At 37.2% G+C, this 25,130-nt stretch overlaps 1 protein-coding gene across 3 annotated transcripts in view; it reads right to left on the bottom strand.

Moving 5' to 3' along the window:
* The window catches only part of SAMD8 (sterile alpha motif domain containing 8), a 56,736-nt gene that overhangs the window by 30,427 nt on the left and 1,179 nt on the right, over positions 1 to 25,130 (bottom strand). The window contains exon 1 of one of the 3 annotated variants that reach the window (XM_069068294.1): positions 24,742 to 25,031. The exons of 1 other annotated variant lie outside the window; for it this stretch is intronic. In XM_069068294.1, the coding sequence (XP_068924395.1) occupies positions 24,742 to 24,945 (204 nt within the window). In that variant the 5' untranslated portion in view covers positions 24,946 to 25,031. Of the gene's footprint in view, positions 1 to 8,076; positions 8,210 to 24,741; positions 25,032 to 25,130 lie in introns of those variants that run through there. One more of the 3 variants, XM_069068296.1, reaches the window with a different exon arrangement.

Genomic DNA, 25,130 nt, shown 5'->3' with positions numbered 1-25,130 from the left:
TGTGTTTTGATATCCCCTGTTACCACGGTAACTTTCTATGGTCTGGTTCTTTTGTTGTTGTTTGCACATTTTTCCAGCTTATTATCTGACTTTTAACAATGTAAAACTTAAGTTCTGCTCCTGGGGTAGAGGGGGTGCTACTCCATGCTTCAGGTTTTTTGTATTAGTTTCAGAGCTAGTTCTGGGAGCAGGTTTTCTAGGTTTTCAGTCCTTCCAATGTGGTCTGATTTAAGGAAAGGTTTGGTCACTGCTTTCCTGAGAACAACTACAAACTCTCTTTTCTTCCCTAGAACTGTGTCCAGGGTCCCTGCTCCTGCTAGTGCTCCTCCTTGCCCTCTGACTATATAGAACTGCATAGGAACAATGCAATAGAGTCCTGTTTCTAGTGATAGCAAAGGGTCCCCTGTAATCTCCTGACCAGTTGTCTGACATCAGGCCCCTTTCCCCCACTTACCAACTGTGGGCTGAGAGGTTCAGAAGGTGCCATCACCAATTCAGTTGTCCCCTAAGACCTGCAAATGGTTTTCTGGGGCATGGTCTGTTCTGGACTGCATTCCACACACTCACCCCAGTGGGGAAGAATTTTTCTGTCAACCTTCTAAGTTGTCTTAGGCTGGAAAAATGATTACCCTGTCCTTTTGTTGGTTTCGTCACTTCAGAATTTGTTTTGAGGCATTCTTTTAATGTTGCTTGGAGGGGAAATTAGGAGAAGTCAGGAGAGTCCCTGACTTTACTTGCCCATCTTGGCTCTGCCCAACAAGCTTTTTAGAGCATAAATTCATAGCATAATTTCAGTTTAGAGATAAAATTAATAATCCAATCAGTCTAGTGAAAATTTAGTAAATAAGAGTTTTTAATCAAAGGTTTCTGACTTATACTGAGATTCTGGAAGTAGAAAGACTTGTACCTACTCCTCTTTGAGAAGACAAGACCACAATCCCACGGATGCAGGTGGTAGGATTTCTTCATGACAATACTTGTAATTTACATTTATGGCTAATAAGGATAAAAATATTACTGTAGTTCACAATGGTTTCATCATAAATCTCTCTCTTTTCCAATAGATCTTTTTGACATTTATAATTCTCTATTCAGTTTTCACTATTTTCAAACCTGAGATCTAAACCCTGCAATCAATTTATCAGCAGCCAGCTTACTTTAAGTATACTGGTAATGTCACATACAAATCTGACCCTTCTCAAAAGCTACCTCTCCTCATGCATCCTAGCTTGGTTATTTCAGAACCACAAGTACATGCTTCAAAGGATGCAGCAGTACTATGTAGACAAATGTTTATACTATATATAAAGGTCCAATTTCATCTTCATCTTTCATTTTCTCCCAATTTAGCCATCTTCCTTCTAGCAAAAACAAAAGAGCTTACCACCAATGTGTTCCAAGTCACCCCCATCCTTTTACAGCATTATTAAGATTCTTCTCCGGTTCAGTTTACCCAATTCTCTTTCTCCTCACATTTTTGCCAAATAACCTTTACTGTCTTTCAAACATTTTCTGACTTGATTAACTAGTTTTCCTTTCTACCAACACACTGCTAACAAAGAACCTTTGATATTTCCTATCTGGCTGCTAAAAGTTATGACAGATCTCACAGAAACCTCCTTTGAGCCTGCTACTACTGTAGCCTGAAAACATGACAGATCTTGTAGCTGGCCTATTATGATGTTTCAGGTAAGAACATGTCCTATAATTATATCATTATATGATCTTAGGATTGTATTTTATGCCACAGAAGCAACCAGTGTTGATCCAAATTGTTCAAAAGGGAAGTTCACAATTTGCTCTTCTCTTCCTCTTCTACACCCCACCCCTTAAAATTTTTTTTTCCAAATTAGTTTAATACATTCAGGTGGTATTACTGAGGTTATTTGTAGTTTTGCTAAAGAATAACTCATGAACATAATTACATAATGTATATTATTACATCAATGATCCAGAAATGAAATAACTCAACTAGTATACACTTAAGTGGCTCACATATATGGGATAATTTTTCTTTTTCCCTACACATTTAACTCAGCAAGTATTTACTGAATATGCCCTGGATTCAGAATTGTACCAGGTACTGAGGGTACAAGGTAGACACCAAAAAAAAAAAAAAAAAACCTCCAAAATTTATAATCCTAATGGGGAGACATTACAGATATAGAATGGCTGAGGAAGGCTTCATAAGAAGATGCACTGGAGTATTGGCCTTCATTTGGAAAGGAAATTGGCTGGCTATAAATACTTAAACTACAAGTCTCTAAGAGCAGTCAACCCTCAACTTTCTAATTATGGATTATCTACTTTGAGGATTATTGGTGGAAAATTCTTAATACTGATTTCCCTAGTGGGCACCACAAATGCTTCTGGGTTGCTTACCATATCAGTTGCTATGTACACAAGGAACTGACAACAGAATTGGAAAAGTAGTATTACTGACAAATAATACATTATATTTGTATAGCATTTTCACATACTTTATTCATATTTGTTCTTCACTATTAATGCTGTGAGGTAGGCAGGGGATTATTATCCCTATTTTAGCCAAGATAAAACTGAGGCTTCGAAATATTATATGATTTGCCCAAGGTAACAGAGACAAAAAGTGGCAGTCCCGGGACTAGAACCCACATCATTTAATTCCTAGTCTAGCTCTCTTTCCACCACACCACAGCCATCCTCTAGATTATATATAATATATATCACTTGAGATATAAATTATATATATATATATATTTTAAAAATCAATGCATGTTAAACCAAAACAACATTTACTTGCAAGATTTTCCCCCTTAATATTTTTAGTATAGAAGGCAGCTGGGTTCTTAATAAGGACCTTGATTATTCTTTAAGAATCCAATACAATAAACATTTATCAGGTGCATAATACATACAAGGTACTGGAAATATAAAGATTACAAGAATCCCTGACCTCAAAGAGCTTACAATTTAATAATAGAGGGATTAATATATATACACAAATAAGTAAGACATATTATAAGAAATATGACAATGGCAATGGAGAGATCCAGACAAAAATATTTATAGTAGCTCTTTTTGTGATGACAAATAACTGGAAATGAAGGGGGGGTTGCCCATCAACTGAAGAATAACTGAACCAATGAAATGTGAATGTAACGGAATAATATTATGCTATAAGAAATAATGAAAGAGATAGCTGCAGAGAATCTTAGGAGCACTTCTATGAACTGATGCTAAGTGAGCAAAATCAGGAGAACAATTTACAAAATGTTAACATTGTAAGAACAAACAACTTTGAAAAATTTAGGAATTTTGGTAAATACAATGACTAAGCACAATTCTAGAGGACCTGGTATGAATCCTGATACCCACACCTCCTGAGAGATAGGTGATGACTTGGTACAGATTGAGATGTGTATTTTTTGTACATGATCAAAGAAGGAATTTGTTTTGTCTGACTATGCACATTTCATACAAGGTTTTGTTTTGTTATTTATTTTCCTCCAGTGGACGAGAGAACTTAAGATTTTTGCTAACTGAAAAAAATTAAATTTAAATTTAAAATTGCAAAGTTTAGGATGTAAAAAGTTGTTATGGTTTATTGTATGTCAACAAATGCAATTATTTGATTTTGTCTCAGTCAATTCACATGTTATTATACTACCTGTGCAATCTTAAACAAATCCTTAACTTTCCTGACTCTGTTTCTTCATTTGTAAAAAGAAAGGGCTGGACTTGATGGCTTTTAAGGTCCCTTCCTCTTCCCACATTCCATCCAAGCAAACAGGCCTTCTCTCTGTTCTTCCATGACACTTCTCCTTCCTCCCTGCCTTTGTAGTGGTCAGCCCCTGCAGTTTGTAATGCATTCCCTCCTTACCTCTCCTGCCTCAGAATTTCTCTCTTTCTTTAAGACATGGCTCAGGTACCATCTTTTGCATGGAGCCTTTCCTATCTCCCCAGCTCCTAGTGCCCTCCTTCTCAAACTTTCCTTGCATTTAACTACTCTGAATATATTTGTATTTATTCAACTTTATGCTGTACATATTTATATAGATACTTGTTCTCCATAGTAGAATGTAACAACTTTCTGAGTATGGCTTGTTTGTTTCTTTGTACTTGAATGCCCAGTGCCTAGCATATGCTAAGTGCCTGACATACAGTAGGTGTTTATTTAACAGATGATTCACAGATCTGTGATCCTGTAAGGGCTTGAGTGAAAGGCATGTGTAAGACTGATGCAAAGAAGAAACCATGTTATCTTCTGAAACTGGAAGAAAAAGAAAAGGTCTGGATAAAAGAAGTACAGAGAAGGTGAGAAAAGAGACAGGTAGCAATCTTAAAAAGGTTGAAGTGAAGAGTAAGTGGTTAGAAGTGAATTTACAGTCTTAGAGAGGTTTGGAAAAGTCACTATAGGGAACAAGACAGAGAGGAATAAAAAGACTATCTGTTATCAGTTAGGGGCTAGAAGAAGTTAGGTAGAATGAGCTTGCAGTGGACTCAATAAAGTTTCATGCCTCCCTGCAGCAGCAGTACTTGGTAGCACAAAAATAGAATAGGACAAGGGTTAAGGACAATACATTGTTGAAATGGCTGACTATAACGTTAAGAAGATTATCATTAATGAAGGTGACCAGGAGGAGAGGGACACTGAAAAGATATGTGATCAGAGAAGAGAATGGTACAGAATTCAAAATCTTGGAGATGAAACTGTTTCTAGTGACAGTGATTTTAAGAGGAAGCAGCAGCTGCACAGAGGTAGAGAAAGAAGTGCTCATTTGCTCTTTCTTCTTGCCACTGATTGCAGTGGCAAGAAACTAGGCACTCCTTTAGTTTAACCTTTCATTTCCTCTGGCAAAGAAAGTACAATCTACTTAAGGTTTTGATTGATCCAGTCATTGCTATTTCAAAGCAGAAAAATAAAGAAATGTAGAAAGAATATTTTCCTTCGCAAAGAAAATAAAGGGGTAGAATAATTAAGTAAATGTTTTCAACATGTTAAAAAATTATCTGTCTTACTACTTTGACATAGAATACAAGTGGAAAGTATTTTAAAGACTTTAGCACAAATTAAAAACAAAGTTTATACTTGTATATAATGTATATCAACATTTTTCTTTGAAAAGAAAATAGAAATCTCAATCAGAGAAACTATAAATTATTCATGTCTCACAATCCTATAAACCAAACATAACTTTAAATGATGAACTTTAGTTCCATAGTTATTGCTTCTATGGGGTAAGTTATTAAGAGGTTTCAAAATATTTTCATTAAAAAAATATTCAACAGAAAGAAAATTCTGGGTGCTAAATATTCCTCAGCATAATTTTATGTTACTTTTATTTTCTATTGGTTTTTAATCTGTAAAATGGGAACAACACTATCTATCTTTTACTTAATTATAATGACCATACATCTCAGATTTTCCACTATGGTCAGGAAAACAAAGTAATTCTAAAAAGGCTTTGCCAGAGGAATTTCCTTTATGAGAACATATGTCCCAATTTTTGGTTTAGAAAAATATGACTCTCATATATGCCTATTACAAAGAATGTTCAGGCCCAAAAAGAATAAAAACACTTGGGATTTCCCAAAGACAGAAGGCATATTACAGCGAAAGAAATGAACCTTATAAAGATGATTTGCAGTAAGCCAAAGATGACATTCATGTACAAATATGAAACACTAATAAATACTTCATGATATCATTAAAGAAGCTAAATTTTAGAACTGATTGTTATAATTATGATAACACTTGGTATTACAGTATTTCACAGTTTATAAGGTATATATATATCCTCAATTCTGGTTGTAAAAAAAAAAAAGGATTCAACAAAAGGTTCATCAATGCTATTTCTTCACCTGGTTTTTCTTTCTTTTAGATTGCATTTGTATTATCCTTAGTGCTTAAGCACAGTGCCTGGGCCATAGTAAGCACTGAAATCAAAACATATTGATTTGACTTAAACAAGACCACAAGTATAATATGTAATATTATGTAAGTGCATTACTGAGTCACCCAAAGAAAAATGTGCTATGTGAGGTCTGAGATTAAGTTAGTTTTACCAGTCAAGGAAGGCTTCCTGTTGGATTGCAAAGGATAGATCCAAAGGGCAAAGTGGAGGAGGGCAAGGAATTCCAGGGGTAAGGAAGGGTATGTGCAAAGGCATGGAGGCATGAGAGTAAAAACAGTGCTTATCCAATTTTGGCTAAATGGGGAGGGAGTAGAAGGTAGTAAAATGAGATTAAGCTGGAAAGAGTGGTTAAATCAGATTATGAAAGGCCTTTAAAGTCCAAGCAGAAGAGTTTTTAACTCTGAGTAGATCTTGGGGAAGCCTCTGAAGATTTTTTGAGCAAAAGTCATGTCAACCTATACAAACCAGATTAGCCCTGAAACTATATTTTTTCCATGTTTACCTACAAAAAAGACCTCAAACAGCAAGAATATCACACTATTTTTTTTTTTCTTTTCATACAGGGGAAGGTAGGGAAATTGGGGTTAAGTGACTTGCCCAAGGTCACATGGCTAGGTTTTTGTGTTAAGTGTCTGAGGCGGGATTTGAATTTAGGTCTTCCTGATTCCAGGGCCTGACTCCACTGTGCCACCTAGCCACCCCAGCATCACACTATTTCGACTAGAAATATGTATGTATAGATAGATAATATAGTACATATTATACACAATGTCTCTCCTCTACTTCATTCTGGCTATCTGACCCTGAGAGCAAGTCACTTAACCTCTTGCTTGGTTCCCCAGGCAGTTTTCTAAAGCTTTAGTTGTAAAGAAGGTACCAATCTGCATTAGCTGAGAGATAAGGAAATTTCTTATTAGGAGCTTTTTACACCAATGAAATCAGAGGTTCAGTTTCTATCACCTATCACACACACACAGAGACAGATGTATATATGTATAAATATACATGTACCTATATCCAAATCGTTTTCTATTTTCTACTTTAACATACACTTAAATACTTATAGCAGCACATTTAGCTTAGTAAAATACTGGAAATAAAGTAGATGCCCTTTTATTGTGAAATGGCTAAACAAATTGTGGCACCTTAATGTAATGGAACATCACTTCACTGTAAGAAATGAAGAAATACAGGTAGGCATGGAAAGACATGACTGGTGCGGAGTAACAGAACCAGGACTCTAATAATGACTACAATAATATAAATAGAAAGGATAAGAGCAGGAACAGAAACAACACTTGTAAGGATAATGGTCAAACTTGGCACCACAGAGATACCTTGAAGAGCCGCAGGACTACGGAAGTGGAACACTACATATATTATAGGTCTTGAATGATGGATTTCCTAGTTTTGCTGAACTTAATTTTTTTGTCCCACTTTTTATTCTTTGATATGGAGGATGGACCTGTGTTTCAGGTAAGTATCATTAATCTGTATTTATTTAAAAGTTTTCCTCATGTTTAGATACTACCAGAAAAATTATTGCATTTTCTTCCACCTCTCACTTGAGATTATTTAAAAATGTCTTCTCCCCAAATTAGATGCAACCAAAAGCTATTAAGTATCAAAGGTCAACACTATGTTGTTAAGAAAAAGAGAACAGCCAGCACCTAAAGAGCTGGTTGTCAGCAGATAATGGTGTACTCATAGTTCCAAGTACAAGAGAAAAGCACACACAGATGATAACAACTCTTTTGTCCTGTGTAGAACACAGGACAATAGTTCTTTTTTTACAACATTTTAACTAGAAAATTTTGACTGATTAAGATGAAATTTCTCAAAATGTCAGTTTTTTCCTTTAAAATTTTAATGCAATTATGATTAACCATCCCAAACCCCTAAAAACTAAGGAAATAACTTTGAATTATTACTTTCATTTTGATAAGAGAAAGAAATCTGATAATGAACATAAATATTTATATTATTAAAACCTTGATTTTCTTTACTCATTTGACATAGCTATGTTAGAAACTATCCACAAAGAAAGGGTCCTTAATCCATTCTACTATACACATTTTATCTTAATTTGTGAATAATTCTACTGTCCTCCATCCTATCAACAATAGAAAAATGATACATGCTTAAAGGAAATATTAAAAGTAATCGAGACTATACTTACAAAAGAGGCAGTAACTATCAAGAAACCACCTCAGTCCCTTCTTTTTTTCCTATGCTACTGGAGTTCTGTCTGGTGTGCCCCTTCCCAACACTGGCACATCAGCCAAACAATACTTCATCTAGTCACTATCAGGAGTGACTTAAATATGAATGACTAAGAGAAGCAATACTATTTATGAGTCAAAAGTGACTCAGTATCCCAGGGAAGGCTGGGATTTGGTAATTTCAGAGACAAAATAATGATGACTTAAGTAAGGTCCATTCCTCTGCCACTTATTACCACCGGTATGACCTTAGACAAGTTCCATCAACATGTCTGTCAGTATATGAAATGTTCTATACCCACAGTCCCCACTTCGGAAAAGAAGGGAAGGAGGTAGGTACATTGTTTCATCTCCTCTTCTGGTCATTATACTTATGCCAGTATTCAGTTTCTTCCTTTTTGTTCTTTAAAATATTTATAGCCTTTTGTTTCCTTTCTTTGCTTCGTTATTCTGGGTTGTCAATAGAACACAAGACTTGAAAAATTCCACAATTAGACAAACCCTGTACCCAGTCCACATAGATTGCTACAAGATTACTTGCCTAAGAAGTCTCTCTGCACTCCAAGTTCTTAATCGCTAACAAGTATAGCACAACATTCTTATATTCGAGTCAACATTCTTGTTTACTTCACTCTGAATCAGTTCACATACATGTCTCATGCTTTTTCTCCTCCTCCCAATCTGGTGAAACCTTACTCTGCTGATTGTTGACTGCTTGACAAATCATTATTTCAGGGCAGGGTCCCAGACTTCTCATCACAAAACTACCTTGCTCTGAACAAGAGGAACTCTTCAGGTACACCAATCCACCTCCCCATACACACCAACTTTACTTTCCAGCTCCCCTTTATATGTTGTCTTCCCCTATTATGTAAGCTCCTGGGGGACAGGGCTATCTTACTTGCTTATTTCCCCAGGTCATAGCACATTGCCGGGCATATAGTAGTAAACATTTAATAAATGCTCTACTGATTTATCTGGATAAAAATAATAGCATTTATATAGCTCTTAAATGTTTGTAAAGTAATTCAGTAGTATCTCATTTTACTTTTACAACAACCCTGGAAGGTAGGTGCTATTATTATTCTCATCTTACAGAAAAAGAAACCGAGGCAGTTAGTGGTTAAGTTACTTGCCCAGGGTCACAAAGCTTACAAGTATCTGAGGCCTGATTTAAACTCAGGTCTTCCTAACTTTATCCATTGTTTAAAATTCTTCTTTACCAACATGACTAATGTGAAAATATGCTTAATATGAAAGTATATGTAGAGCCTATATCAAATTACATGCTGTCATTAATATTTTAATTAAAATTAAAATAAATTTTTAAAAGAGAAAAAAAAAGCTTTATTCATTTCACTATCCAGCTGCCTCATTACATTCATTTACCAATATTTGTTAAGCTATTCTTCTACTGGCAGGCTTTATAATCCTTATTTATCAGAAGGGCTTCAATGACTATTTTGGTATATATGCAATCCTAGTTTATATCTTTAACTTCCTTGACTCAGAAAGATCTTTGAGTATAGACATGTTAGGCTTTTCTTATTGAAATTACTAACTGCTTTCCTGAATGACAATTCACAGCTCTACCAACAGAGTTTTTATTTACTGTCTCAGTCCCTCATTTCCACCTTTTAGCATCTTTGCAAATTCACTAGGAATAAGGTAAAGATTTGGAACTGTGCTGAATTTCTCTTAGAAGTAATCTGAAACAATCTTTGATATGGTTATTGATAGTTTGCTATTCTTGTGAAGTTTATTGAATCATCTATCCACTTGTACACTGGGGAATGGTTCTTAGTTTTTATACATATTTGTGTTAGATTCCCATATACCTGAGAAATCAGTACCTTATCAGAAATGTGATGTGAATATTTTCTTCCCAATTGACAGCTTCCTGTCTTCTTGCTCCGATGATTTTATGTAAAACTTTTCAATTTAATATGATCAAAACTGTCTGTTTTATTTTTTGTGATCACCATTATCCCTTGTTTGGTTAAGCAATAACTCCTTACTTGTGAAAGGTACTTCACCTTGATTCTCTTCTGATTTATGATTTAAACTTTAATATTCAGATCTCATTTGCATTTTGAGGTTAAAGTGGTAAACAGTGTCAGGTCTAAACCTAATATCTGCCAAACTGCTTTCTACTTTTCTCAGCATTTCATGTTAAAGGAGGAGTTTTTCTACAAGTATTTTATGTTCTTGGGTTTACGGTTAAGTTCAACAGTTGAACTTTCTGATTCTTCTTTATCTAGCCTGTTCCAATGACTTATTTTAACTAGTTATCAAGTAATTCTGACAGATTCCTGATTTTTCATAAGACCATATTCTTTCAACTAAGATGGAATAATTGTATTCTGTTGTAATTTCCTGTGCAAGTTAAAATGGATACAGTTTTCTCCTTCCTATCCCATTAAATCTGTCTAATATCGCCATACATTTTAAATCAACATTGAATTCTGCCTCCAAAAGCTACATATTTACTTCTCTAAATCAAGTACTTCTTAAATATAGTAAAGAAGTGCTTGAGAGATGAAAGAGTTCATTATACATTTAAACAAAAGGAACAAAAACACTGGCAAGTTTTCCTATAAAGATACACAAAAGTATACACAAGGCATAAGAAGGGAGACAAAACTAAGGGTATACTGAAAAGTAAAGGCTAAAAAACATTAAATGCCTATATTATTATTTTGTCTAGATTGTAGGGCAGCAGTACAATCTAATTTAAAGTGGGAAAAAGCAAGGACATGAGACTTTGTAAAAGTTATACATACTTTGTCAACAGGAACACAACATCACAGATTTGGAGCTGGAAGAGAACTTAAGACATTATCTACTCCATTTCCTTTATTTTAGAGTAGGAAGATGAGGCCCAAAGCTATTAAGCGATTTTCCCTGGTAAGTAAATAGTAGAGCTAGATTTGGAATTCAAATTCTGATTTCAAATTCTATTTTTGTCCCACTATACCACACTACAGAAACAGGCAGCAATAAAAACCCTTTAAAAAAATATGAATTTTGTTCTTTTAATTTGATCAATTCTTTGATGAGTATTCTTAATATAAACGTAAATTGATGGGATGGTACTTTTACATGCAAAATCCTATTATATATATATAAAGTAGCAATGATTTTTTGGGGAAACATCAAAAATGTTTCCACAAATAAATTTATGAAACCAAATTAATAAACTGGTAAGACTTCAGAAGCTCAAAGTAAAAATTTACTTTAAAACTGTACAATTTATTTTGTCATGAAAATTAGAATTTGGATTTAGGCACACAAAGTACATATATAAGTACATGTATATAAACATTTTGAACTAATCCAACAAATCACTAACCATTGTTAAAACAAATTGAGCACTCTCTTCTACAGAAAATAATGTGGAAATAAATCACTCTTCCAATAATTTCTTGCTAAAGCTCAATACCTAAAGTACATTAAAAAAAAGTAACACAAAACCGAAGCACTAAGCTATACAATTTCATCACCAAATCATTACAGATAGTTCCAGATTTGTCTGCCTTCTCTACTACTGAAGAGTCAAACCAGGCTGCTTGACTCAAGATAATGTACATGATTACACTTGGATTTGTACTGTCAAGAACTTCTCACACAGAATTTCACCAGTGACATTTTTAGTTCTCTTCAGAGCTCCTTTACAAATCTCTTTATGAACTAAACAAAATCCAGCTATTCTATCAGATTTATACAGTTCCTCTCAAATGAAATGAGATTAAAGAACTTGGAATTTTTAGTGTTCTACTAGGATTTAGTTCCTATTCTAAGCCTTCCTTTTTATAGGTAGCTGGTAAAAATTCTGATCAATAGTTGTACAAATGTAATCTGTCTCTCATAACATTTTTTAATGAACACTTACCTCACACAGAAAACCTTTCAAATACTGCAAGTACTTTTAACCTGAGTACACAGAAATAATTAAATTACTGTCAACAACTGTTCACCAGACCTCAAAGATGAAGAGAGGATAAGAAGGAATCATGTAAATGGCTTTCAGAATTTCTGAATAAGATACCTTAGTCATTGTAACAGAATGTTACTGTAGCCCAAGTCAACTAGAAAAACAAGTGAATATACTCATTCTTCAAATAAAGAATGAAAAGGCATTCATTAAAACTTACTATGTCAAGCACTGTGCTGAGGGCTGGGAATACATGCAAAAGCAACAACAGTTCTTACCCCATGGAGCTGACATTCTAATAGAATACCTGGGTGGCTAGGGAGGGTACTTGAATTCTTAAAATGACTGAGGCTGTAGGGAAGTAAAATTACTCCACTTATGGGGGAAAGATAGTAGAACATCATGGTTCCAGTACTAGAGGGTTGGAATGGGGGAGTAGAAAGGACACATATGTGGCAGAGCAGGGAGTGCAGAAATAATGTAGTATGCCTGGAGAGGCGATCATTAATCAGGATAAGGAAAGAGTGGAAAAAGGATAACATCCAACAAATGAGTATTTTCACTGGCCATCCCCAATGACTGGAATTCTCTCCATCATCATCTCTTTCTTGTGGTTTCCCTGGTTTCTTTCAAGTTCCAACTAAAATCCCACCCCCTAAAGGAAGCCTTTCCAGATCCCCCTTAATTCTAGTGCTTTCCCTCTCCAGATTATTTCTAATTTAACCTGTACAAAACTCACTGGTTCATAGTTGTTCGCATGTTGTCTCCCTCATTAAACTGTGAGTTCCTTAAGGGCAGGGACTGTCTTTACTTGTATCCCCAGAATTTAGCACCGTGCCTGGTACACAGTAGTTACTTAACAAATATTTATTAACTATTGACACCACTGGGGCCTATTAATGCCAAAATATAACTCCCAGAAAATGAAAAACTGTTATTCATGTTATAAATTTGTTAATCACCTACTAAAATTATCATTAATTCATATTTTGGGAATCAATATTAGATCAAATAAAGAAATGAGAAGATAGACCTGAAAATTCCTACCTGAAAAAGTCTAACCCCTAATTTTCAGCCTTCCTGACATTTCTTGGAATGTCATTGAACCTTCCTGCTTGATCTAGTCTCTAGGCCTCCTTATCTTCTACATTCTGCTAGGTGTGTCCGGTTACTAGGTTCATTCTTTTCACTGCTGATCACTAAGACCCCAACTACTGTAGGGAACTCTAAAATCCAATGTTAAGCCAAATTCCTGGAAATAAATTTAATTAATCCTCTCCCCACAGTCTGTATTCATTCTTTCCATTAACAGGTAATAGTACTTCTTTAAAATTCCCTTCCTTACTCTGTTAGCATGAACAAAGTATAACAAATGCAAACAATATCTTCAATGATCAGATGTGAATTACTGGTTAAATGAACTTACAAATTTAAAGAAATCTTTAAAACAACAATAACGACATATCTTTTCTAACATATGTAGAATTAAAGCTATAATTGCAATCACATTCTTACAACATTCATTATACATCTTATTTGGAGATCAAAGAACAAAATGGTGCTCTTTATTAGAAAGTTCCTTACCACTATCAGGTTGTTACAGAGATGGAAACCTTCTTGAATGTTTACTCTGAAAGCTGGACATGCTAATATGTATGCTTTTAACACTGCTATTCTGACAATTTTTTCACCTGCAATTTTCCATTTCTCCTTTACTCCATTTCAATACTGATTTGAAAGTAGACTACAATATTTAATTGTAAATGGATTAAATAAGAGACTGATAATTATTTTTCCAAAAGTTGTTAAAGGTCAAAAATAAAATATAAAAAACTGGAATCACTATCAAAATTGTCAATAAAACCACATATTCCATGTAGGAAGAAATGAGAACTAAATTAAATAAAAACACAACATAAACTGTTCATTAGGAGAATTCTTTAGACAGCTGGGTTGAAATGTTAACAGCAATATCATAATTATTTCACCACTGGGACACAGCACACACCAAAGTACCCATTATCAATGTTAAATATATAGCTAGTGCCAGCTGCTGGAACATAGATAGCTATCATACATCGAATAAAGGGAACCAGGCACTGTAAATGGCATAGGTGGTTGAATCATAGAAAAAGAATATATATATTTTTAAAGCAATTGGGGTTAAGTAACTTGTTCAAGGTTACACGGCCAGTTATTTCTGGGTGTGGTGCTAAGTATCTGAGCCCAGATTTGATCCCCAGGTTATCCCGACACTGGAGCCGGTGCTTTTACTCACTGAGCCACCTGGCTGCCCCTAGAAAAAGAATATTTGAACTAGAAGATACTTTAGAAATCATGTAGTCAACACCTTCATTTTACATGAGAAACATGAGGACCAGAAGTTAAAATAGGCAACTGAAAACTGGAAAGAATACTGTAGTGGGAGTCAGGGTATAGGACTTTGAATCCTACCTCAAGCACATACTTAGTGTGTGACTATGCTTTCAACATAGTGAAAACTTAATAATGATGACAGTCCCTATTCACAATTACTACAATAAAAATAGTATTAAGATTTCCTAAGAATTACTGAGGCAGTCAGTTAACACGAGTAGTTTTAGAGCTGAAAAAGATCTTAATGATCATATAGGCCAAGGATTCTCAACCTGGGGTTTGTCAAGTTGTTTTTAAAATTATTATTACTGAAACAAATTAACTAGCCAGGAAAAACTCAATTCTTGAAGAGTTCTTAAAAGATATATTTAATTAGATAAGAAAAGCATATGTTTCAAAATGACTTATATTAACCATTTAAGATTTTTGCCTAATTTTTCCAACAGGAACATTATCTTTCAAAAGAATAAGATAATCTAACATTATAAACTAAACGAACACAATAATATTATGGTAATTCTGATTAAATGATGCAGAAGGTATGAATAAGCTGAGTTTCAAAATGTGTATATAGAAAAGACTTAGCAAATTTTAACCAGATTCAAATTGGAAGAGGAAAAAAACCCTATATTTTAACAGATAATACAGATAGATCATCCACCATCACGAAAGAAAACAAAAAGTGGAAGAGGAAGGGAACAAGCATTTATTAAGCACCTAAGAATCAGGAACTGTCTTAGGCACATAGCAATTATTATCAACAAAGTTCTGTTGACTCTACTGATTGTTGATGGCTCAAGAGCCAACCTTGGGCTATCAATTAGATAACATTTATGGAGCACCTATTTTGTACATGACCTGATAAGGGTACAAAAATAAGTTAGATTGAGCAGGGTCCCTACCCCCAGGGGGAGGAGTCACAAGGCATGGGCTGAAGTCCAAGCTCTGCTATTTTCTGTGACTTGGTAAATCAACTGTTTCAATTTTTCTCATACATAAACGGGAATACCACCATTAGATAGGGTTATTGTAAACAAAGTGCTTTATAAAAAGAAAAGTGCCACAGACATAATTAAGAGAAAGACACATACACAAACATAATTTGAAGTAAGGTATACTAAGTTGTACGAGAAGTGCTAGGAGGGTTCAGAGTACAGATAACTTCTAACTAGGGATAATTTTGGGAAAGTTTCATTGAAAAGATGACATGGTGCCAGGCCTTTAAGTCTTCAATTTATTAAAAACATATTATGAAAAAAGTCCCATGCTAAAATGGGAAGACACAATATTCAGGGTAAGATATGGTTCCTATCTTCACGGAGCTCAGAATATTAAGGATTTCAGAATGAAAGAAGGAAATGAAAGTAAGGAAGGCATTCTGGCACAAGACAGTGTTGGAGGTGGGAAAAATACTGGACAGTTCAGGGACTTAATGAGTAATCTAGTTTGTCTGGTGCATGAGAGGCTGGAAAGTTTACACTGAAACCAAGTCACAGAGGGTCCCAAATGGCAGTCTAAGGGGTCCAAGTTATATTTAATTGACAATGAAGAACCTGTTCAGGAAAATGAATGACATAGAGAGTTTGGGAAGATTAACCAGCTATAAGAGGGAAGACACCAGAGGCAAGGATACTGGTTGGGAAGCTACTATTGATGAGGGTCACCATAAAATGATGAGGATTAGGGGTGCTTTAGACCCCAAAATACCAACACGCCAGGTCCTGCTGAAAGAATTTGACTCAAGTCTTCTCTCAGCCAAAGAAAAGCAAAGTTTATTAAAAGTTCCCTTATACTGGACACAGACTAAGTCTGTGCTAGAAAATTCTATGGTGCTCTCACACCACAAGATAGGGTCTTATATACAGAAAGGTTGTGGGAGGAATCTAGGGGTGGTCTAGGGGAGGAGTTTGGGGAGGGTCTTCAGGAGGAGTTAATGAGATCAGGTATCAGTTGATTTGGGTATAGATATTTTGATAGGCTCAAGGGTGGGAAGTAGATGAACAATGGAGGGCCAAACTAGTAACAAAGGTTTGGGCAGAGCCACAATGAAAGGCTTATGGCTTCATGCAAATGTCTCATCAAATGGCATGATTCAATCAGAATTCAAGAGGGTTCCCAGAGCCTGTACCTCAAAGATTCAAGGAGAGCTCAAAGGGGTTCCCAGGGCCTGCACTTCATCACTATGAAGTATTCTAGGTTATAGACAGGTAACAACAGCACAAAACAGGATGGTAGGAGTAAAAAGAAGAGGACTAGTCTATAAGTCAGGTATGATAAAAACAAATGTGATCTTGGCTGGATATGTAGGGTTGACGGGAGAGCAAAATCAAATAAATTTTTTATTTTGGCTTTTTGGAGGGGGAAAGGCAGGGCAACGGGGTTAAGTGACTTGCCCACAGTCACACAGCTAGTAAGTGTTAAGTGTCTGAGGCCACATTCGAACTCAGGTCCTCCTGACTCCAGGGAGGGTGCTCTATTCACTGGACACCTAGCTGTCCAAAATCAAATAAGTTTGTGACAAGTTGCAAAACTGTTTAAGGTGACAACTAAGGCACTAATAGCTAAGAGATACTGACAATTCCCATTTGGGTTAATTAAACCAACCACATGAGAACAAAATGCTTCTCAGTACATCATTAGGCAGTCTTTACAATGTAGAGGATATAATTAAAGTAAAGCAGCTATCCCAGTAATATTCCATATTCCTCCTATATAGAGTGTAAAAATCACCTTATAGACACTCAAATTATTTTCATTACATAGCATATATCATATAGCATTATATAGCATATAATATACCTATCTGTAATAAGTTCTTTAATTTTTGCATTTAAATGTATAGGAAGAAAAAATACATATAACTGGATCAAAGGGCTGGAAGGGACTACAATCCTTTCACTTAACAGATAAGAAACAGAAAGGTTAAGTTGTTAAGAGACTTGCCTTGATAAATGTGGTGTACTACCTAAACCAGGGGTGGAACCTAGGTCCATGAGTGTGACCTTTTGACAGAGTCCAAGTTAAACAGAACAAATCCTTTTATTAAGAGGATTTGTTCTGTGAAGTTTGGATTCAGTCAAAGGGCCACACTCAGGGACCTAGAAGGCCACATGTGGCCCTGGGGATGCAAGTTCCCCACTCCTAAAAACCCAGAGTTCCTGACTCCCAAGTTCAGTCCTTTTTCTACCAAGCCCTGTCACCTAAAGATTACTTTAAGTAAAGTACTAAGGTCAAGAAAGTACTATCTGGGGGCGGCCAGGTAGCACAGCAAGTAAGAGCACTGGCCCCAGAGTCAGGATGACCTGGGATCAAATACAGGCTCTGATACTTAGCACCACACCCAGAAATAACTGGCCGTGTAACTGTAACCTTGGACAAGTTGCTTAACCCCGATTGCTTAAAAAAAAAAAGTACTATCTGTTCCCAGAAACTTTTCTAAAACATCTGATAAAATATGATTCATTAATATCTATACAGTGAGAAATGATGAGGTACAGGCTCTGGGAAACCCCTTAAACTCCAACTGAATCTTTCCATTAGATGAGGCATTTGCCTGGGGCTATAAGCCTTTCATTATAGCTAGGCCCAAATCTCTTACTCTTACTAGCCTAGTCCTCCATTGTCCAGCTACTTCCCACCCTTGATCCTATCAAAATATCTATACCCAAATCTGTTACCCTTAAACTAGCTTAGCCTACCATTGTCATCCCCAGGTAGCCTTCAGCTATTTCCCACCCTTAATCTCATTACTGGAGTGTGACCTCATTTGACTCAAGACCCTCCCCAACTTCCTCCTCTAGTCCCTAGAACCCTTCCACAATCTGTATATAAACTCCATCTTGCCTCCAGGCGGGCCAAGAATTCTATCTAGCCCAGACATACTCTGTGTCAGATTGTTCTGGTCACTTGTCCAATACAAGTGTCACAGATACTCAGACTCCTTCAGAGTCTACCCACTAAGGGGAACCTTTAATAAACTTTGCTTTTCTTTGGCTGAGAGAAGACTTGAATTGGAATTCATTCAGCAGCACCCAGCGTGTTGGTATTTTGAGATCTCGAGCACCCCTACTCTAAACCCTAAACATCAATATTTTATGGTTCCCTATATTGGGTCGATAATTTTTAGTTCCCAAAAGTTTGCCTCTGGGTTGTCTTTTACAACATTGGGAAAAATTTAGTCTTTCTAAAGAACTTAAAAAGAAAATGTTGGTATTCTTTTGCAGCCCTGTTTGGCCTTAAGGATCACAAAGCCTGGTTTGTTTTGGGGACTTGGAAGATAATACTCTCTTGCAGTTAGAATGATACTGTCCTGAGAGAGAAGATGGATAGAAGTTGCCTACATAATGGCCTTTATTATTGAGAACTTGAACCTGAGGGGTGGTCTAAAGGAGGAGTTTGGGGAGGGTCTTGAGGAGTCAAATGAGGTCACACTCCAGTAATGAAATTAAGGTAGCTGAAGGCTACCTGGAGATGACAGACAATGGAGGGCTAGGCTAGTTTAAGGGTAACAGATTTGGGTATAGATATTTTGATAGGATCAAGGCTGAGAGAAGCAGCTGGACAATGGAGGGCTAGGCTAGTAAGAGTAAGAGATTTGGACCTAGCTATAATAAAAGGCTTATGGCCCCAGGCAAATGCCTATCTAAAGAGAAGATTCAGATTCAAGGGGTTTCCCAGAATGTACCCCCTCAATAATGTCCTAGGAAAAAAGGTCCTAAAAGGCGGCTAGGTGGTGCAATAAATAGAGCACCAGCCCTGGAGTAGGAAGGACCTGAGTTCAAATTTGGCCTCAGACACTTGATATACTTACTAACCATGTGACTTTGTACAAGTCACTTAACCCCAAATGCCCTCCAAAAAGCAAAAAAAAAAAGAAAAGAAAAGAAAAAAGGTCCTAGGAACCTTGTTTATTTGGTATACATAAAAAGTTAAATAAGAAAAAGGAAAACATAATTATGTAAAAATTAATATGGTTAGTATTTTCCTAGGAGGAAACCATATGGTTACAATGCTTCAGCAGATTTTGGAAGTTACCTAATTTTTCAAGTCTACTAAAGAAAGTTTACTGAAAAAGTACATGGTAGACAATTCATTCTACCAGTTTACAGATAAATGAATGTAAAGGATACCATACAGTTCTGAGGACCAAAATTCTAAACTATATTGTAGGGTACTGATAGTAAAATGTTAAGGGATTAATCATGCTGTTCATGGTCAGCATTCATAACCAATCATGATTGTGGTTTAAGCTTACTCTCAGGGGTGTACCCAGGCTTGTTTTTCTTCACATCATTCTTCTTCATATGAGAGTAAGCGTTCTTAAACTTTTTTTTGCATCATGGATCCCTCTTTTAGCAATCTGGTGAAGCCTATAGACCCCTTAGAATCACGTTTTTAAATGCATAAAATAAGATATACAATATTACAAAGAAAACCAATTATACTGAAATTCAGCTATAATTTTTTTTAGTTTACAAATCCTACCATGTTAAGAACTCTCAACTTACAGTCAAAATTTCCTGATGGATAAACCTTTCCTGTAATCTAAGTATTAGATGTTTTTTTCTAGATATCATACTTTTGCTTTTAAAACTGTTCTCAAAATAGGCACTTTCATATTTAGAACTCAAGGCATGGTTTACATTTACTATACTTAAAAAAACTGCCAGAAAAAAAAGCCCAGAATTAAATAGGAAACAGAAGATTAGCAGAACTCTGTATACAACTCCCTATCCTTAAAGAGCCATCCACCCACTCATTCCTAAAACATTAATGAATCCAAATAACTGGCATTAAGATTACACTCAATCATCAGGTATTTAAATCACTAAATTAATATTTGGTGACTGGAAATTAGGTAAATTGAAAAATGAAATAATTATTTTAAAATATGCTACAACCAGAAATCAACCAGGACTTAATGGAGAATGAAAAGCTGACTCAAAATGGCAGATTCTATTATGATACTTTGAAAGGGTGTACTGAACCTCAATCCAGCTTTAATGTATAGTTCTGGCAATCTTTGTTGTTCTTGCCAATGTTATTATTAATGAAACTGATATGGATTTAATTAAATTTCAATGACAAGACCTATTTAGCTGACTAAATGGTATTTCCAAATCTTCAAGTAGCTATACAGCTAGGAATGTTTTTGGAGAGTTTGGATTTTGAGTAATGTATGTGCACAGAAAGATTCTAAATCAACAGAATCCATAGCTCTCATCCCTCACCACCCCCAAGGAATTTTTTAACTGTAAAAATATACAAGGGAGCAGAAAAGTGGTCTCTCAAAACATACTAAAATTATTTCTTCTCAATACCCCACAAATTCAAAACTACAACTCAAAGCTGTTGTGTGAGTGGAATTTAAAACATAAGCAAGCACATTACATTGGGACCCTGATATGATATTGTCTTTGGGGTCCCTGTAGATGAAAACTGCTATAACAAAGTTCTCTTAGTATTTCTATTAAGTAAACTTCCTAGCTAGGATCTGCGCCCCATATGGTCCCAAACTGAATTCTGCATTGCAGCAGTTATGTGGGCACTTCCGACTGGAAATTATGAATTCACTCTTGCCCTATAAGTTAGGAATAAAATTTACTTTTCAAAATTCTCCAGGTAGGTCAAAAAGTCCCAGGGGCATGTTAGCAAGGATCAAATAGAGGATCAAGAGTTGGAGAAAGAGACTAAAGGGGAGATCAGTACACATTACCAACCCATCATAGAACCATCCACCAAACCACTAAATATAAAAGATGGGACTATTAGACAGAAACTACAGTTATATATTCAGAAGTGCCTTCTTCATAAATGCCTGACCCATATTTTCATATTTTCAATTAACTTCCTGATCTCAAGGTCAGGAGAGTCACAGGGCTTTTAATAAAATAAGAAATCAGTCATGCTGAAATCTCTGGTCAAGTGGCTATTTATGTTCTTGTCCTACTGTTACCCCTCAACATGTTACATCATACTCTTAGAGAAAAGCAAGCTTTCAAAAAAAAATCAAAGTTTTCAAAGAAAAACAAAAAGCTGAATTCAACAAAAAAATAATTTAAAAAATTTAGCAAATAGAAATGATCTTATGTGTGGGAAGAAAAAATAGCTTAAAACTTTTTGAAAATCAATCATTTCTGAGACAAGCTAAAATGATTATCTAACATTTTTTAAATTACTAAAGAAATTTCAATACCTTGTAGAATTATCCTTTACCAAAGTGGCTCCATAGCTCCTTTCAAAAATTGCCTAAGAATTCTTGAGGCAATGTTTTGGTACAAAGCATTCATAGATTTACAACTGTTAGGCAACATCAAAGAAGATGCTAAATCATAGCAACTAAACTTTATGTTGTAGAAGAAAAGTCAGAGTGGTTAAATACATATGAGGAAGATGAACGAGCTAGATTACAAACCCTACTGGAACAATCAACACCAAACTATCTTGGAGAAAAAAACTCAGTAGAAAAACTAAAAAACTTAGACTTTGTTAATCTGTGGCTTCTCTTACAAGACTTCTCTTCTCTTATAAGAATTCCATCATAATATCTCTGATTAAAAAGTTGAGCAGCCCTGAAAAGCCCTCACACCAGAGGTACTAGCTTTCCTGAATACCCCATACATGCCAGAATAATGTGTAATTTCTTCATGAAAGACTATAAATGCACTTAAATAGAACTCATAATTGTTTCTATTAAAAATAACATTTTTCCCCGCTTTTTGGAGGGCAAATGGGATTAAGTGACTTGCCCAACGTCACACGGCTAGTTTGTGCTAGCTTTTTTTCTTGTGTTAAGTGTCTGAGGCCGAATTTGAACTCAGGTCCTCCTGACTCCAGGGCCGGTGCTCTATTCACTGCACCACCTAGCCACCCTTAAAAATAACATTTGTAATAAGATGATGCTTATCTGAGCAAGTAAGAAGACACTTGACTAAGCATGTACAACTTACTACCTATCATAAGAAAAATCAGAAATTCTTCATATTAGTAATTAAGAGAGAAAAGCTTGGGAGACACAGCATTTCTAAAAATCTAATCTCAAGAATATGGAAGGTCAAGCTCAAAATAAACAATATATAAATGATCAGTCACCAAAAGCATGTTCTGAAATTCTAATGCTTATTGGACACTTTAAAAATCAAACCTTGAAGCCAATTTTATAAGACTTATAGCAGTATAACAGGTACTTAACAGAACTCTGTTAACATGAACATGCTACCCAAGATGGAGAGAAATATGTGCATCCAGAGAAAGAACTAGAAAGAACTAAGTTTATCTCCAGGTGGAAGCAAAATACCTGATCTTTTTCATTCTCTTATTTGGTTTTATGTCCTCTTTACCATTTTTCATTCCAGCTGGTACAATCCGTCCTTATAACCTGACTAATGTATAATGTGAAAGTATTTACAGATCCTATACTTGACTATAAGCCGCCATGGGGGGAGGGGACAAAATGTGAAATTCAAGGAATTGTGGAATTGAATCTTGTAAACTAAAAGGAAACAAATTAAAAAAAAAACAACATGCTACCCAAATAGAAAGCTCTTACACTTATACTTTAAAAAGGAAAGATTTCCTTTATTAGTTCCATAAATAAAAACAAAAAGGCTGATCTTCTGACAACTGAAGACAAAATGTTGAATCAATTAATTTTGCCTTTATAAAATGGTTGTTGGCCAACTGATTTGAGTATCCAAGGACAAACCTAAAAGATGTCACCAACCTACCAATTCATTTATTTACAGAATTAGAAACTTTCCTATATCATAGTTTCTTAGTATTTAAGAATTGTTCTAAATCAATAAGCTATTTTCTTGTCTTTTAAGCAGGGATCCCAGTCCTGGCGGAATGTGCTCAACACATGGATTATATAAAGAAAACCAGTAAGATATCCAGTACTGCATTCCAGAATAAAAGTAACATAGGTAGAATAAAACATGTGACTTTTGACCTTTAAAATAAAAGGCTGAATGAAGCACTGACATTATCATTTGACAATGCAGAAAACTTCCTTTTCCAGCTTATCTTACAGATGAGGAAACTGAGACAAGCAAGGTTCAGTGACTCATCCAAGGTCACACAGCTAGTGTCCGAGGACAAATTTGAGCTCAGAAAGAGGAGTCTTCCTCACTCCAGGCCCAGTGCTCTATATATCAAAATATATCTCCACTGCTTGGGAATTAGCACTAGCCTGTGGCCTTGAAGGTCTTGTGATCCAGAGAGAACATGGGAAACTCCCACCAGCAGCGTTTCATATTTGGATTTCTCCTCGGGTTACAGGCCATACTGTGGTGAATTCAATCAGTCAAAACTCAGTATTCATAAAACCTCAGGTACTTCAGATAAACAATTCAAGGAGCAAGGAAACTGTCACCGAAAGAAAAAACCGTAAAGACATCTTTCTCTTGAGGATTCCCTGCTCCAGAATTTCTTCTAAGCAGCAGGTTTGGGGAAAGTCACCCACCCACCCACCCCTCCACTTCTATACCCTGACCACCTCCCCACAAACACAGCCCCTCCCCGCCCCCCCCCCTCCAAAGGCAAGGCCTTATCTCCTACAGGCTCTTAGGGGGAAAAGCACGAAGAGCCCCCCACGGGAGCCAGGCCGCGGCCGGATCCTGCCTCTTGTCTCACCAAATATTTCATGCCGTTCCTTCTATGTGGGGTGTGGGGGGCACGGTTGGGGAAGGCCTCCCCGACTAGAGTAGGCAGCCCGCGGTTCGTCCCGTTTGGCCCTCTGCAAGCAGCCCCTCCGACCCGAGCCGGCCCCCACGGGCGATGCGAACACTCGCGCTGACACCCACGCGGAACACACTAGGCGCCCACCGGTGCACGCACACACCTGGGACGCTGACACACCGGCCACGCACACGCGTGTGCACATGTCTCCAACACAGACACGCACGCACTCCCGTGTGCCTGCATCTCAGACACTGACACACGACACATCCCCCCACGCAAACCACCCGTGACACACTCCTGCGTGCACACCCCTCCGACAGACGCAGACACAACACAATCACGGATCACATACCACACACACAACACGCGGGACAGACACAACATCCGCCCGCACGCTGACACCCCCTCCCCGCACACATATGGACACGCACGCGCTCCCACACCAAATACACGCAATGCCCCCCCCTCCTCTCACTCACACCCACGCGCGCCCCCACCCCCTCCCCAGGTCCGACCCCCTCCAGCGGTCGCCCCCTTTCCCGGCACCTCGGTCCCCCAGGGTGCGGGGTGGGGGAGGGGAGGGCCCGCACCTCCTGCCGCCCCTTCCCTCAGGCCCGGGTCCGAGCCTCACCTTATCCGGGCCCGCCGGGGTCTTCCGACACTCCGGACAGGAGCCCCCCCCCTTCTCCTCCTCCTCCTCCCTGTCGGAGTTGCAGGGGCTCCCCTCGCTGTTGCTGTCCCGGCGGCCCCTCGGGGCAGATTCTGGGGTCTCCTCCGGGGGCGGGGACGGGGGCGAGGGCGGAGCTAGCGACGAGGGGCGGCTGAACGTGAGCATCACACTGGGGCCTCGGGCACCGCAGCGCCCGCGGCAGCGCCCGCGGCAGCGCCCGCCCGAACCGGAACTGCTTCGTGGGGCGTGGCCTAGGCTGGCGGCGAGGCGGGGCCAAGTCCGGAAAGGGCGCGAGAATGGAGGGAGGGGAAGCGAAGGGAGGAGAAAGCGGGGGCGAGAGAGCGCATGCG

The sequence above is a fragment of the Petaurus breviceps genome, unplaced genomic scaffold, assembly GCF_028583685.1.
Source record: "Petaurus breviceps papuanus isolate PSGF00001 unplaced genomic scaffold, PetGlider_PUasm1.0 90762, whole genome shotgun sequence".
Taxonomy (NCBI): domain Eukaryota; kingdom Metazoa; phylum Chordata; class Mammalia; order Diprotodontia; family Petauridae; genus Petaurus; species Petaurus breviceps.
The sequence above is the reverse complement of the archived record's forward strand: the minus strand, read 5'-3'. Positions and strand labels throughout refer to the sequence as shown.